At 36.0% G+C, this 17,893-nt stretch overlaps 1 protein-coding gene across 1 annotated transcript in view; it reads right to left on the bottom strand.

Annotated features, from left to right (window-relative positions):
* Positions 1 to 17,893, bottom strand: part of LOC128659185 (signal transducer and activator of transcription 4-like) — a 423,738-nt gene that overhangs the window by 158,847 nt on the left and 246,998 nt on the right. Inside the window, 5 exon segments of the mRNA XM_053712871.1 lie at positions 3,495 to 3,653; positions 9,901 to 10,052; positions 12,284 to 12,369; positions 13,460 to 13,538; positions 14,921 to 15,013. Of these exon segments, the coding sequence (XP_053568846.1) occupies positions 3,495 to 3,653; positions 9,901 to 10,052; positions 12,284 to 12,369; positions 13,460 to 13,538; positions 14,921 to 15,013 (569 nt within the window).

The raw sequence follows: 17,893 nt of genomic DNA, 5'->3' as shown, positions 1-17,893 counted from the left end.
CACAACTTTGAAACGCGTAAGGACTAACAGTGGGTCATAAACCTATTACTGCTTCCATCGCAAAACCATCATAATTTCAAGGACACTATAGGTACAAAAGGCCTTACTTAATGCCTATAAATACTTTCCCACGATTTACAGTGGGGCAAAAAAGTATTTAGTCAGCCACCAATTGTGCAAGTTCTCACTTGCAGGTTCTGCAGGTTCTGAGTCCCTGCAGGCATAAGGTGTTACTGATGATAGCCTCTGTTACGTTGGTCCAAGCTCTCTGCAGGTCATTCACTAGGTCCCCCTGTGTGGTTCTGGGATGTTTGCTCACCGTTCTTGTGATCATTTTGACCCCACGGGGTGAGATCTTGCGTGGAGCCCCAGATCGAGGGAGATTATCAGTGGTCTTGTATGTCTTCCATTTTCTAATTATTGCTCCCACAGTTGATTTCTTCACACCAAGCTGCTTGCCTATTGCAGATTCAGTCTTCCCAGCCTGGTGCAGGTCTACAATTTTGTTTCTGGTGTCCTTCGACAGCTCTTTGGTCTTCACCATAGTGGAGTTTGGAGTGTGACTGTTTGAGGTTGTGGACAGGTGTCTTTTATACTGATAACAAGTTCAAACAAGTGTCATTAATACAGGTAATGAGTGGAGGACAGAGGAGCCTCTTAAAGAAGAAGATACAGGTCTGTGAGAGCCAGAAATCTTGCTTGTTTGTAGGTGACCAAATATTTATTTTCCACCATAATATGTAAATAAATTCTTTCCAAATCAGACAATGTGATTGTCTAAATTTGTTTCCACATTTTGTCTCTCATAGTTGAGGTATACCTATGATGAAAATTACAGGCCTCTCTCATCTTCTTAAGTGGGAGAACTTGCACAATTGGTGGCTGACTAAATACTTTTTTTGCCCCACTGTATATGTGGTGAGCCATAAGTATTCAGACATCCCAACAGGGACTTGTTGCCAGTACCTCTATATGTACTAGAGACACTCGCTGGGAGCATCACATAAAACATATATGCCATTTTCTTATGCCTATAATCTTACCTCATCATGGATTGAGGTTAATTGATATAAGTGCAATATTGACTGTGTACAAAATTCTTAAAATTTAATACAGTATTACGCTATGTGAATTTTTTTCTTTTCATATGTTTCTACACTGGGAAGCGTGACCCCCAATACTCCATACTCCTGATGTGGCTAGGATTCTCACCACTACATGAAAGATTGAATAAGAGTCCAAAGATACCATTAGAGCAAATATTCAACACAGACTTTTCTGATACTACCTATTGGAACCAGTCTGGGAAAAGAGACCATAAGAAGAGACAACACTCTGGGATTGGAGGATAAAGGTGGATTAATCATCACCCCCGCAGAGCTGAAAAGTTACCTCATAGGATTAGGGTTTGTTCTGGTAAGCAGAAAATCTTACTGCCACAATTCATTCAAAGTGGGACTGTATCTAAAGTGAACTGTATAAACTGTTATTTAGTAACACTTGAGAACATTTTTTATCTAAAGGGACAATTGTATCAGTGTGTTATTTCTATACTATTGATTTCCTCTTGTCAACAACAACTCTAACAGTGACACGGGTACACTGTATCAATATTAGGGCAGCACAATAATTTATTGTATTGTATTTTATTGTGAGCAGTATCAGAATTAGGATACTGTGTTATCTATAGTAACACAATAGCAAAGGGAAAATTATTTTGCAGTCCTAAAAACACACACTCTATAAACCAAAGTATTATATGAGTAGGTTTAGCGCTAGTGACATATCTTGAATTACATATATATATATATATATATATATATATCATAAAGGCACTGAAACTTCATAATAAATCCAGCAGCAAGGGAGCCAGGCCTAGAAAATACTAACCAAACATCAAACCCCTATAAAAAATATACAACAGTCACTGGTGTTTTAACATTCAGATACATTTTTTTGTGACATTTTGGAGTAGTTAGACCTTTCTTCAGACAAAAAGTCGGCAATAGACACAGCATTACAAAGATCAGATTAATAATAATATACATTGGGAATGCGATTGCGTTATGGTATACATGGAGATGGAAATGACAGCTGAAAGCTAGAACAAATTAATAAATGGAACTTATTGTTGTCTAAAGGAATGCTTTTTATCGAACAAATATACCTTAAAAGGACATTTTCATGTAATAAAACAATCATTGGAGCATATTATTACTAAACAAATGCTCATTGCTAACTAACTAGATTGTTAGACCAGTTACCAGTATTCACAGTTCTGCTACAAGTATTGGGTCATGAGCTATCATATGCAGATCTCCACAGTGCTATGCAGTAGCTAAGTAATGACAGCTTGCAAGGAGAAGTAATCACCAATCATTTTAAAGGGAACTACAAGAGCATTGTAGCAACCATATCATATGACAGTCACTGTAGTTTTGTGATTCATGTACATTTGTAGCTACCCAGTATGGGTCTGTAACTGCATTCAGAAGTTGTAGGGCCTTTGTGACTTCTACATGTCTATACAGAACATCTTGGGAAATTACATATAAATACATGTTCCTGTTAAAAGTGGAGGTGCAGACTCCAGACTTAAAACTATTATATTCCAATAAATCCAGATTTAGCACTATTATATTCCAACAAATCCAGATTTAGCACTATTATATTCTAATAAATCCAGACTTAGCACTATTATATTCTAATAAATCCAGATGTAGCACTATTATATTCCAATAAATCCAGATTTAGCACTATTATATTCCAATAAATCCAGATTTAGCACTATTATATTCTAATAAATCCAGACTTAGCACTATTATATTCTAATAAATCCAGATGTAGCACTATTATATTCTAATAAATCCAGACTTAGCACTATTATATTCTAATATATCCAGACATAACACTATTATTACCCAATTAATCCAGACTTAGCACTATTATATTCTAATAAATCCAGATTTACACTATTATATCCCAATAAATCCAGACTTAGCACTATCATATTCTAATAAATCCAGACTTAGCACTATTATATTCTAATAAATCCAGACTTAGCGCTATTATATCCCAAAAAGTCATTGGTTGCACACTTTAGAGACCCATTTATAGTTGTTCCTTATTGGTCCCAGCGAAGAAGGAAACCTATGTTACAACCTGGAGGCACTCACTGCTTTATGGATGTTACAAATTTACACATAGTTTTTTCAATATTTAAACAACTAATACAATCTAACAAAATACATTTGCATTTTATTCAAAGGCTAATCTCTGCTTGGAATAGATAATTCTATCTAGCATTTATCTAATGTGTAATACCCCTTTAAATCAAAGGTTACATGCAAAAGACATAAATAACATTTGAAATGTGTCTAAAAGATTTTAAGAGTAAGTTTACAAATGTGATCTGGAACATTAAGCGCTTAGATTTTCCACTGACATAGCAGTATAAACAAATGAATGACCTTGAAGCTAAAAACAGGTTGTACCTTTGGAAGAGACTCAATATTAGGAAGATGACACGTTCCATGATATACTGTTTTTGCTGTGGAATTGGATCCCCTTCATAAGTTACCTTAGACCACAGTTCATCCAGCTTCTGGATTTGTCTTCTCAACTGAAATAGACTTTCTGCTATAAGAGTGAACCTTAAAAAAAGTAGGAATCAATTAAAGTGTATTCCAAACACAATCAAGTCAAATCAATACATATTTAACAGCTTGGCTTACAAATAGTATGGATGTCATAGATAAAACAAATGTTGTGACTAGCAGATAGGGAGGGCATTATAAGAGACAGAGAGAATTGTCACAGTCTACATGGGTATCAAACCATCACTACTGGCTTGTATCGTTGTGTGTTACTTCTGAGCCACAGGTCAACCTTAGCTTTGGCTCTATTTTCTAACCTGTTCTCTTAGGCTCCTCCTACCTGCCATATGCAGAATATCAGAAATAAACTACTGCTAAAATATACTCAGCACTTCCTGTGCTTCATGCCTGTTTGTTGGACTTGCTCCTAGAGTGTTTTTGCTTGTGGATACCTGTTTTTTTTTTCCTCTGACCATTTTGACTGAACTTGACTGCTCTTTTTTTACCTGCTGATTCTGTACCTCGTTGCCAGACTTTGTATTGACTAACTATCCTTTTGGATTACCCCGTGCCTGCTGCCGACCTTGCCTGTTTTACTACATCCCTGTCTAGCCCTCAACCACTTCTCCACTAGAAACTATACCAATGCAAGGAAACCCTCCAACTAAAAAAAGACAAGTTGGGATTCAGTGGCATCACGGCAGCTTTTCGTAAGGTTCTGTCAGACTGAAGAAAAGATTATTTGGATTATTTGGAAGCCTATATTGGTGCCCCACTTCCAATCTCCAATCAACCACCTCCATCTTACTGAAGCAGAGAAACTGAGAAGGTGAACACTGGGTGTTTGCCTTTACTGTCATTTTTTACTGTCATTTACTATGAATAATTACTCCAAGACTAATATCCTACTTCCAGCACTCTTCCTTCTTGAAAAATCTTCTGTGGCCTCTGAAGTATTTGTGTACTAGGAGGCTGCATGCATTTTCTTAGACTTTGAGTTTGCTAAGAAACACCACATCCCTTATCTTAAAATCTTTAAAAGAGAAGACCCCTCCATTTAATCACGTTATGTGGTCAGCCATTAGGAACAGGCATCATATAGTTTGAGTCTGCACCTGTAACCCTGCACATAGAGAAGGTCATTTTTTTCTATTATTTACTTTGCTTCTGCCCAGTTATTTTACAATTCCCTTGGTTGCAGCAGCATAAACCAAACTTTGATTGATCTTCAGGTGAACTAACCTCATGAGGTCAGACTGTCTCCTGACCTGCATTCACCTGCCTATTATACAATATGACTCACTGCTAGCTAATTGTTGCCTCCACATTGCTCTTATGACTGCCCAATTGATCTAACCCCTGGAACACCTCTTCCCAAGGGAAAACCTACCCTCTCTCTCAGTCTAAGCAAAAGGCATTGGAGGAATATATTCAAGATAGCCTTAAGCGTGGGTTTATCCATCTCTCATCTTCACCTGATGGGGATGGGTTCTTTTTTGTGGAAAAGGAGGACAGAGGCATTAAAGTCAGCATTGATTAAAGTGGGCTCAATCAAATAAACATAAATCATGTTTATCCATTTCAGAATTGACCCTGTTACATATTGTTTGAAGCTGACATCATCTGTACGCATCCATTCAGTTTTCCATGTGGCACTACTGAAAAAGGTTGTATTTAATAGATACTCTAGTTGCCTTCAAAGGCCTTTGCTTCATCTAATAGATGGAAATCATAAACATGAGGTGTCAAAGATCCTAAAAGACAAGGATGGGGTCTAGAGTACCTGGTACAATGGAAGGGCTAGCCTTTAGCTGAAACTTGATGGGTGCTTGGAAGAAATCTTTATCCTCCTCCCCTTATCTGTGACTTTCGAACAGACTTCTTTTTTAAGCCACCATAAGCCCTAAAAGAATCCATGAGGGGGCTCTGTCATGTCCTACATGGGTATTGAAATCAGGACTGCTGGCTTGTATTGCTGTGTGTTACTTATAAGACCACAGGTGTGCATTAGTTTTGGGTCTATTTATCTAACCTGTTCTCTTGTTTTTTTTTAACTCTCTGGCTCCACCTGTCCGCCAGCTGCAATTAGCTACTGCTATAAATACTCAGCACTTCCTGCGCTCCTGTCCTGTTTGTTGAACTTGCTCATTAGGTGTGCTGTTGCTGTGGATTGCTGCCTTCTTCCTCTGACCATTTTGCCTGAACTTGACTACTCTTTTTTGCCTGCTGATTCTGTACCTTTTGACAAGACTGTGTATTGACTTCCTGTCTGTCTCAACTATTCTCTTCTATTACCTATTTGTGTCTCATTGTCTGCTTGTTGCCAACCTTGCCTCACTACGTCCCTGTCTAGCCCTTAGCAACTTCTCCAATATGAACTGTACCAATGCTTGGGATCCATCCAACTGATGCCAACTAGCAGACAGTAATTAGCAGAGGGTATACCTTGCTGTGGTACCTCACAAAAATGATAAGATGTGCAACTAACTTTTCCAGACGTTTACACATTTTGACTCAATAGGGAAGGATATATTTTAATTTCCTTGATAAAATTAAAGGTAGAAATGACATCCCTAATGACCATGAATAAAATGTACTAGCATTAAAGGGACATGATGTTTATTTTTTCTGTTCGAAGCAAAAGATAATATTTTAAAATATATTACAGTGATTTGTTTTTTTTTTGGTTGTTTTTATGTGGGAGTTGTCCCTGTCAGATAATCTGCTATAGAAGTCCAGGACCCAGATACACACAATCAAGCACTTCCTCATTTAAACAGCTATTATGTTTACCAGCTACCTTTTCATAGACATAATAGGATTTTTTTAAGTAATATGTCCCTTTAAAACTCTAAATATAATGGTGTATAATATAAATTATACCAAATGCTTCATGCAATGTTACATATTTTTGAGATTTATTTGAAACCACTGATTAGTTTTTTAATCCATGACACTAGGGGTGCTTCATTAATGTAATAAAGTTATAATAAAATGTAAATATTTCCCACTTAGAGGTCTACAGACATTCATATAAAGTAAGTAATTAAAAGCATTTTGAAGATTAAAGTGATATTACAAGAATGTGTATTTTCTTTAGAAGATGGTATTTCAAAATGTTTCTGTTCTCAATAAAGCAACACTTTCTTGTTAGTCCTTCTCCACCAATAGAAATTTGTGAATTATTAGCCAATAAATATTATGCTGTACACAGCTGATACCATTGTGCTAATAATTTAAAGCTTTTACTTAAAGGGACACTCAGGTTTTATTAAATTTTCATGATTCAGATACAGCATGTAATTTTAAACAACTTTCCAATTTACTTCCATTAAAAAAAATGTGCATATTCTTTTATATTTACAGTTTTTTTGAGTCACCAGCTCCTACTGAGCATGTGCAAGAACTCAGACTATACGTATATGCATTTGTGATTGGCTGATTGCTATCACATGGTACAGGGGGAGTGGAAATATACATAAATTTAAAATGTGTTAGAAAAGAATCTACTACTCATTTGAAATTCAGAGTAAATGCTATTGTATTGTTTTGTTATGTTGCATTTGTTGATTATGCAAATCTACTGTGTTTACTGGTCCTTTAACATTTTGTAAAGCAAAAAAATAATACAGTTTTACAAATGTTTCCTTTGATGTCTGTGATAGAAATATTAATGTTTTCGCCCAAAAAAAGCTATAAGCAGGTTAAACTCTTTTCATTTTCATTCCGAAATCATCAGCTGCTGTACTATGGTTGCTGATTTACTTTAATGTTATACTTTTTTCCTTTCTTTTGAATTAGCTGCTTTGCTCAGGGGTCATACCAAGGGGTCTAAGAAGCAAAGTTACTGGGATAATGCAAAAGTATATTAATATTTAAAGAAAAAGAGAGATCATACTAACTAGTAAATGGTTCAAATGTATTTTACAAAGAAAGTTTAGTTCCAATTATTTTCTAATACCATTTAAATATTACATAAAAGAAATCAACAATGGGTAGTGAGTTATGATAAAATTGCACTAAAGACATAGAGGCCTATTTATCAAAGGTCTTGCGGACCTGATCCGACAGTGTGGATCAGGTCCGCAAGAACTCGCTGAATGCGGAGAGCAATACGCTCTCCGTATTCAGCATTGCACCAGCAGCTCACAATCAACCCGATCATACTCGATCTGGTTGAATTCTGGCGATTCCTGTCCGCCTACTCAGAGCAGGCGGACAGGGTTATGGAGCATGGTCTTTAGACCACTGCTTCATAACGGCTGTTTCTGGTGAGTCTAAAGACCGCTGCTCCATAACCCTGTCCGCCTGCTCTGAGGAGGCGGACAGGAATCGCCATAATTCAAACCCGATCGAGTACGATCAGGTTGATTGACATTTCCTTGCTGGCGGCCGATTGGCTGCGAGTCTGCAGGGGGTGGCGTTGCACCAGCAGCTTACAAGAGCTGCTGTGCAATGCTGAATACGGAGATCGTATTGCTCTCCGCATTCAGCAAGGTCTTCCGGACCTGATCCGCACTGTCGGATCAGGTCAGCAAGACCTTTGATAAATAGGCCTCATAGCCTATAAACTACTAACTAAAATTATTTAGGAATTCACAGTCTACTAATGAAGACAACAAAGTTCTGATGTCAAGTGGATGCAGCAGTTACATTGATATCCACAGCACCTGTCTCTGTTCCAGAGAGGACTTCATGTTGACATACATTCAGTACACATCTATCATTTGTTACCCCAACCATAAACTGTACAGCAAATCAACTTTTTTTCTGACAATTAAACACAATATTGTATTGCATTTGTCCTCTAAATAAAAACCTAAAAGATATATTTAACATTCCTAATTGTGTTTTTTTTTCTTCTTTATTTAGATTTTCGTTTCATGTAACTAAATGTCATTATTTTTTTTAATAAAACCAAATACACCACTACAATACAAATGTTTTTTTTAATCTATTTATTTTAGTGTTATATTGGTAATAATGACTATGGGATGGGGAATAGGTATTAATATTTATTTATAGGACATGATAATGGTTTAGCAAATAAACAAGCTGTTCTGATTTTTGTTTTTAATCTGTGATATTTATGAAACCCAAGTTTTGATGGACAATTTGAACTATCTGACATAAGTCATGACTAAGGGCACTAGTTATACATATTTGTATACAGTTATAAGTACCCTATTGAGTAACTACTGGTTCAATTAATAAATATAATGCCATAGAGGGGAATGAGGTTGAATTATTACATTACTTAATATTTATCTATGATTTTGTTTGATGTTGCATGGACCATGGCAGCATAACAAATAGCTGAAATAAGGAATACAAATAAAATAAAGTAAAAATAGCTAAAAGGGAAATATTAGGTAAACAAATTTAAAATCAAATAGAGGGTGTAAAAAAGAAAGGAAATAACCCCTGTGTTTTGTTAGTTATAACATGTGATCATTAATAGTAAATATATTTTACAAACTAACCAAAAGCAAACATAACATACATATTACTAGACAGCTAAAAAAGCATATTCATTAGATCCAAACAAGAGAGAAATACACCAGTTTAAAATGTGAGAATATTTGTTAATATATTAAAGTGACAGGAAACCCCAACATTTTCTTTCATGATTTGAATAGACCATACAATTTTTTTAAAAACTTTCAAGTTTACTTCTATTATTAAATTTGCTTCATTATCTTGTTATCCTTTACTGAAAGAATAGCATTGCACTACTGGCAGCTAGCTAAACACATCTAGTCAGCCAATCACAAGAGATAAATGTGTGCAGGCAACAATAAGAAGCTAGCTCCCACTAGTGTAGGATATGTGCATATTATTTTTTAACAAGGGATAGCAAGAGAATGAAGCAGATTTGAAAATGGAAGTGAATTTAAAAGTGTCTTAATATAACATGCTCTATCTGTATCATGCAAGTTTAATTATGACTTTCCTATCCCTTTAAAATTGTAAATTTTTTGTTTTCTTTTTTTAATGTATTTTTTGTCGCTTTAAATTATTTTTTGAGATGTGATTAAAATATTAATTGTATCCATTTAAATCATGATATGCATTGTAACTATGGTGCAAACCTCTCTAGCAAGACCATAACCATGTTACACACATATAAAAATATTTCTGAGTAATTTACTAAGCTGAAGAAGTCAGTGTGCCACGGAACTGCCTGTGATATTTTTTATTTCTTATCCATAAAGAAGATACAAATATTGTAATTTGACTGTCTGAGAAAGCATTATATTACTTTACCCAAAAGACTGAAAACTGTTCTCATGATCTAATTTACCAGTTCTGAAACTGATCAAGGCTGCTATGCAGTGGTCCTCCAATACATGCAACCTGCTGACGTCTCTTCCACTCCCGTAGCTCCTCAATCAGCTTTTTACTCATCAAAGAATCAATTTCATCCACTATCTGCATCATTTTCCTTAGAGCTTCCTGTAAAAAAAAATAAACACTCAACCAATGACATCATTTAGTTGCACCAGGATGAAATAGCAACAAACAGAGCTATTATTATATTTTCTAAGCAAAGAGGAAAAGAGAAAGAAAATATAATTAATTGATGTGTATTATATAGGAAAAAAGAATTTGTACAAAAACATTCATGGGTACTGGTGCACACTACCAGAAGTTATGTTGAAATCCTAACTTCCTCAAAAACAAAGATACATATTTTGAATTAAAAAAAAAAAAAAACTCTACAAGTTTGCTATTTTATTCAGAAAGAAGAGTTAAAAAAAATGGCCATAAGGTAAATAGTGTAGTTATGTACAACACAATGCAGGAAACAGGGCACTCCAATGGCATAATATGTAAAAACAGCAGCACATCAAAGGCTTATCCTGCTACATCTCCAACTGTCATTGCATACTCACCACAAGAGGTCATTATTTGTATCATATATGGAAAGTGTCTGTTATTGGTTAGAGCTCCATTGAGAAGATCAGCTGTTGGACATTGCCTGATTGTACAGTTAGCTGGGAACACCCCCAGTATGATCATCTGGCACCTATTAGGTGTTACCTGCTGCTGTGCATTCCTTTTGTGTGCTGTTGTCATCTATTAATTAGGAAATAGTAACATAATATTCCTTTGGAGCACCCTCTCTTTTATGTTTGGTTGTAGAGAAGCTGTTACTTAAAGAAACAGCGTTTAAATAAGAGATTCTATATAGTATTTTAATGGCAAGACTCACCTTGGCAAGAACATTTTAATCTATTTGTACTGGACTGATTGGAAGCTTTCTGTATTTGATTATAGCAGAGCCTCTAGATCTGCTTTTTGTTTGCTTTTTTTTATAATGTAGCTATCCAGTAAGGAAAGTAATAGTGTAATTATGTTAAACATCTAAAAAGCATGGACATAAATGTAATATTAAATTGTTATTTGCGTCTGCCAATTGTACATTTTGTATGTTCTCTATTCTAGCAAAGTGGCATGGGCAGCAGCTTCACGTATTGCCTAAGGTATCTGCCATTATACATTTTTAACTATGTACAAATAAGTTTATTTTTTAACTATAATAACCTTTAGCTGCACTATGTATATGGCTTAGACAACTGTTGACAAGTGGTTCACTACTGAATCCAGAAATAGAAAGTGTCTAGGAGCAGGAATAAAACTCCAACGAGAAAAATGCAGAATTTATTATTGTAAATTCAGGGCCGAATAAGCAATACAAGACTATTTCAATCCTGAATGGCCAGTCTGCCTGTCAACCTTGAAAGTGACTCTGTATATTAAGTGATTTTCAATATAGTTTGATAGGCAAGGGCATGTTAAAATATTTCATTGATAGAAACAATGTTAAAAAGGGATTTCTTATGACACGAAGATTCAATACAATAAAACGCTATGGTGTGTGTGGTGTGTGTGTGTGATGTGTTTGTGTGTGTGTGGTGTGTATGTGTGTATGTGTGTGTGTGGAGTGTATGTGTGTATGTGTGTTTGTGTGTGTGGTGTGTGTGAATGTGTGTGTGTGGTGTGTATGTGTGTGTGTGATGTGCATTTGTGTGTGTGTGTAAATATGTGTGTGGTGTGTTTGTGTATGTGGGTGTATGTGTGTGTGGTGTGTGTATAAACACAGAAACTATGATATTTTAAATTTATAGTTTAATGTCTTTGACACTACAGAACAAATTCCACGACAAACTGACATACTTTTTGAAACGTGCACCAGAAGTCTTTTAGTTCTGTCTGGTATGGTCTCAACACCATATTCATACATTTTGCAAAACTGCATTTTCTGTTAACATATAAACATTGTAAAATGGAATGTGTAATAGTAACTTTGATAAGACAAGCTATGATGGTTGTAATGTATATACACAAAATATATGTGCATATATCATATGGAGAAACAAAATGACAGTAACTTTTTTCACCTTTTAATAAATCAAATTCTGAGGGATGAATTTATTTCATAATTTCAGCATTTGTAATGCTTGGCAATCCAAGATAAAATGTATTGCTATGTAAACTTTATCATCCACAGTTACATTGTGAGATCACACTCTATTTAAATGCCTTCTCTTCCTTGCTTTCTTTTTTATCACTTCTTATAAAAGAAATTCCTATCCCAAATTTACCACTTTTGCATAACCAAAGTCGTGTTTTTTACTGTAGAAGATGCCAAAGACTAAGCAAATTCAATCAACAGTACCAACCTTCCTCTTTTGGTCCAATGCATTAAGCATTTCCTGTAACTTAAAGCACTCCTGTTCTATAAGGATGTTATTCTTCTCACCAATATCTGTAAAGACAAAACATACAAGAAACCAGTTAAATTAGGTGTTACTAAATGATAAAAAAATGCAGTTGGGCCTAGATTTAGAGTTTGGCGGTAGCCGTCAAAACCAGCGTTAGAGGCTCCTAACGCTGTTTTTTTTCCATACCGCAGATCCCCCTATGCCATTTGCGTATCCTATCTTTTCAATGGTATCTTTCTAACGGCGGTATTTAGAGTCGTGGCTGAAGTGAGCGTTAGAAATCTAACGACAAAACTCCAGCCGCAGAAAAAAAAACAGGAGTTAAGAGCTTTTTGGGCTAACGCTGGTTCATAAAGCTCTTAACTACTGTGCTCTAAAGTACACTAACACCCATAAACTACCTATGTACCCCTAAACCGAGGTCCCCCCACATCGCTGCCACTCTATTACATTTTTTTAACCCCTAATCTGCCAAACGCACACAGCCGCCACCTACATTATCCCTATGTACCCCTAATCTGCTGCCCTTAACACCGCCGACCCCTACATAATATTTATTAACCCCTAATCTGCCCCCCCAACGTCTGATGATACATAGATGATGATGTATATTTATGTCTGTGCATATGTGTGTTTTAAATACACACACACATATATACAGTATATATCCCAAATAATTCATCCCAATACAGACAAAATAGATCAGCATGCATGGGTCTTTTGATATATTTCATGGTGTGATATTGTGTGGGACATTTTTTTTATCTGGTCACGGTCAGTAATAATAACTGTAAAATGTATTAATAGATTTCATCCTCAAGCAAGTTCAGTCATGCAGCGCACACTTAAGCTGTTATAGACATATGATAAACAACAGCTAATGTAATTATACTTAGTTTATTGACCTTTGAAAAAAGTAAGGCTTAGTTTTCCAGGACTATAAAATATGATCCTGACACCTGAACAGATTCTAATAAACTGATCATGCAATGAAATTGATCCACGTGACCAGCAGTTACATAATATGCATGATTTATAAAAAAAAATGCCAATACAAAAGTTTAGCATTATGGGTTTGGGCTCTCGGCGCTGCTAAACTATACCCATGTTTTTATAATTGATAGCAGAACTTACCTTTACTTTGTAGTGTTTTGAATCTGAAATCAAATTCATCTTGCAGGTCTTCTAAGTATTTTACATCTTGTTCTGTTACCTTTGAGAGAAAACAAATAGTTTAGTGGCCTATTCAATTATATTCCCTTGATACAGACATACACAATCAAGTGAAACAAACGAAGACAGACTAATCATGAATGGACAACATGTCTGTGTAATTTTGTTAGCTTTGCACTCATTAAGTGCTCTGAGAATATCTTGTAGTATGCAAGCTTAATTTTTCAATCTAAATTCAAATTTCAAAACCATAAGCCTATATATCTCTAAAGAGCAGATGAGACTTCAGATGATAATGTTCTAGTAGAATATTTTATCATTATGTAGTGCAGGGGTTCTTCACTTTTCATGCTTTGGACTAAGTTTTAAATGTTCCAAAATAAAAAAAAACCACAAAGAAAACAAAACAACGCACTTTTCACTAAAGATTCCTACAAAATGTATTTGCAGCGCAACAAATGAAGAAGGTGTATAGAATTACAAAAATTACCAATTAAAACAGTGCATAACATCTATCATATATACTAATAAAAACATATGTATACAACAACAATATTCTTGAGAAAGTTCGAATAGGCCGAACGAAACACGTTGGGGGCGGGGCTTGACAGAGCTCCTCTGTGACTGTGTGAACGCTGTAGCGATTTCCACTGGGACTGTTTCTGTTATTCCCTACGATTGGGATACAGGCTTGTATTGTTTTTTTATTTCTGTAAGTGTGTATAACCGTGTGTGCTAATAAAGGATCAGTAAACGTCTACCTTGATAGGATTTGCGCTTTCCTTTCTTCTTGCTACAGAAACACTTTTCACTAAGGTGTTCTTTCCTGTGTACCTTATCAAACTATAACTATGTAAATAAACCTAATCTCATCATCATAAATGTATATACGGCATAACAATGTAACACTTGTTTCCTATGTGCTGGTTAGTACTTCCTCTTCTGAAACTATACAGATAGCTATAACACAAACATATCTTTGTATTTAACCAATTCTAAGAAAAAATGTTGATGGCTCACAAATATCATGCCTTAAGCATGGCAGGATTTACTATTTCAAACTGGATATGAAAATGTATTAAATAAAGCCAAAAAAACTACCTGTATCTCACTTGCAAACTATAATGTCTTGTAATAAGGGTCATGTTTTTATGCCTCAGAGTTTTACTAGATCAATAATCCAGTGTTTGGCATCATCGGTTATAGTCTGAGAATAGACGTATCTGTATTTTTCAACAAGGACCTAAGCAGTTAATACGAATACAACCACTGTAAGCAACGTTTTTGTGACATGTTTGTATGAGATTAGCAAAATGATTTACATAATGTGGCCCCACCTCTTATAGACAGTTTACAAACAGTATCCCATGGTCAATTTGCAGGAAAATACATAATCCTTTATAGCATTACTTGAGCACTTACCTGGGCACTGTTCTTGATGCTGGCTACTTTATTTTCTACTGTCCTTTGTCTCTCAGAAACTGCATTGCTCTGCAAAGACTTCTCAAATGGGCCCTGAAAAAGCACAGTGTTTTATCATTTGTAGATTAGAAATGACTTCCTAGTTAATTTAAACTCTATAAGTGCTTAAAAATGACTGTTAAAGGGATTTGAAACTCAAAATGTGCCTTTCATGATTCAGATCAAGCATATAGTTTTAAACAACTTTCCAATGTACTTATATTATCATATTTGCTTTGTTCTATTGTTATAATTTGTTGAAGAATCACAATGCTCTACTGGTAGCTAGCTGAACACATCAAGAGAATGACAAGAAGCATATATTTGTACCCACCAATCTGCAGCTAGCTCCCAGTAGTGTGTTGCTGCTCCTGAGCCTACCTAGGTATTCTTTGCAACAAATGATAGCAAGAGAACAAAGCAAATAATATAATAGAAGTACTGTAATTCGGAAAGTTCTTTAAAATGGTATGCTCTATCTGAATCATGAGATAAAACATTTTGATTTCATATACCTTTAAGGAGAATTCATCTATTATGTTGTTGTCTTCAGGCCAGAGAAATTGTATGTCTTGCGCATTCAACTGTATAATATTGTATTGAAAGGCTGGATTGTTTTAACTCCCTACCACACCATACTGGGTAGAGTAAATGGGGCCTATTTATTAAAGGTCTTGCGGACCTGATCCCACAGTGCGGATCAGGTCCGCAAGACCTCGCTGAATGCGGAGAGCAATACGCTCTCCGCATTTAACATTGCACCAGCAGCTCACAAGAGCTGCTGGTGCAACGCCGCCCCCTGCTGACTCGCGGCCAATGGGCCGCCAGCCCATATATATATAAATATATTTTATATTAATTTCCCCTACCCATGAATATGTAGACTAAGCTCTGAACAAGTGACGTGATGCTCTTGTATTCATAGTCTACTTCACAATCTTGTCAGACTAATATCCACAGATAATGTAGTTCTTTTATGTCACACAGAAACAAGTGGTGAGCTTAAGGGGTGCTGTGAGGATCATGTAATGCACCCACAATCTGTATTGTTGCTCCCCCACCAACCCTATCAAATACATTTGCAAGGTAGTTCTTTTTTACACATGTCTAATCCAGGCAAGACAGTAAATTATGGGGAAAAAAATTGAATTCATAAATAAAACCATAAATAAGTAGGAAATGTATGCATTAAATTGATATCTGTAATATAGATTTGAATGTTTCATAAAACAGTATCAAAAATGTAATTTAAAAAAATAGCTGGCTAGATTACTAGAGTTGTGCGTTAGGGTAAAAAAGCAGCGTTAAGAGGTCCTAACGCTGCTTTTTTACGCCCGCTGGTATTACGAGTCTTGAAGGTTTAGGGTCACCGCACACTTCTTTGGCCTTACCGCAAAACGACTTACGTAAACTTCGTAAAGTCTTTTTTCTATGGGACTTCCATATCGCTGATATTACAAGTCTGTCCTGGGAGGTCAAAAAGTGAGTGGTACACCCTCTACCTCCAAGAGTCTCAACGCATTTAAAAGTCAGTAGTTAAGAGTTTTATGGTACAACGCCGTAACATAAAGCTCATAAATAAAGTGCTAAAAAGTACACTAACACCCATAAACTACCTGTTAACCCCTAAACCGAGGTCCTCCCACATCGCAAACACTATAATAAAATTTTGAACCCCTAATCTGCCGCTCCGGACACCGCCGACACCTACATTATATTTATGAACCCCTAATCTGCTGCCCCCAACATAGCCGACATCTACATTAAATATTTATTAACCCCTAATCTGCCGCCCCCAATGTTGCCGCCACTTACCTACACTTATTAACCCCTAATCTGCCGCCCCCAACGTCGCCGCCACTATAATAAACATATAAAAAACCCTAAACCGTCGCACTCTTGCCTCGCAAAAATTAGTTAAATATTATTAACCCCTAATCTGTTGTCCCTAACATCGCCGCCACCTACCTACATTTATTAACCCCTAATCTGCTGCCCCCAACGTCGCCGCCACTATACTAAATTTATTAACCCCTAAATCTAAGTCTAACCCTAACACCCCTAACTAAAATATAATTTAAATAAATCTAAATAAAGTTAATATAATTAACTGCATTATTCCTATTTAAAACTAAATACTTACCTATAAAATAAACCCTAAGCTAGCTACAATATAACTAATAGTCTTCTATCTTCATCCATCCGGTGCGGAGCGGGTCCATCTTCAAGACATCCGACACGGAGCATCCTCTTCATCCGATGACTAAAGATGAATGAAGGTACCTTTAATTGACGTCATCCAAGATGGTGTCCCTTAGATTCTGATTGGCTGATAGAATTCTATCAGCCAATCGGAATTAAGGTAGAAAAAATCCTATTGGCTGATGCAATCAGGCAATAGGATTGAAGTTCAATCCTATTGGCTGATCCAATCAGCCAATAGGATTGAGCTCGCATTCTAATGGCTGATTGGAACAGCCAATAGAATGCCAGCTCAATCCTATTGGTTGATTGGATCAGCCAATAGGATTGAAGTTCAATCCTATTGGCTGATTGCATCAACCAATAGGAGTTTTTCTACCTTAATTCCGATTGGCTGATAGAATTCTAGTTTCTGAAAACTCGTAATACCAGCGCTGCATGTAAGTGAGCGGTGAGACAAACTGCTCCTTAGCACCACATAGCCTCTAATGCAAATTGTTAAAAGTGTAAATGGAAGTATTTTTTTTTGTACAAAAGCAACTGTCTGGGATAGAATAGAGAGCCAGACCAACTATTTCCATAGGATTGTTTTGACTGATTATTGTTTAGTAAGAGCAGGGCTGCCATCAGGGGGTGACAGGGGGGACTCCTGTCAGGGGCCAATGGGCCAGGGGGCCCCATGAGGCAAGAACAACTTATTTAATAAAACATTTTTAATTTTGGCAGCCACCA

This window comes from Bombina bombina, chromosome 1 (assembly GCF_027579735.1).
Source record: "Bombina bombina isolate aBomBom1 chromosome 1, aBomBom1.pri, whole genome shotgun sequence".
Lineage (NCBI taxonomy): Eukaryota > Metazoa > Chordata > Amphibia > Anura > Bombinatoridae > Bombina > Bombina bombina.
Note: the sequence above shows the minus strand (reverse complement) of the source record. Positions and strands in the feature narration are given on the sequence as shown.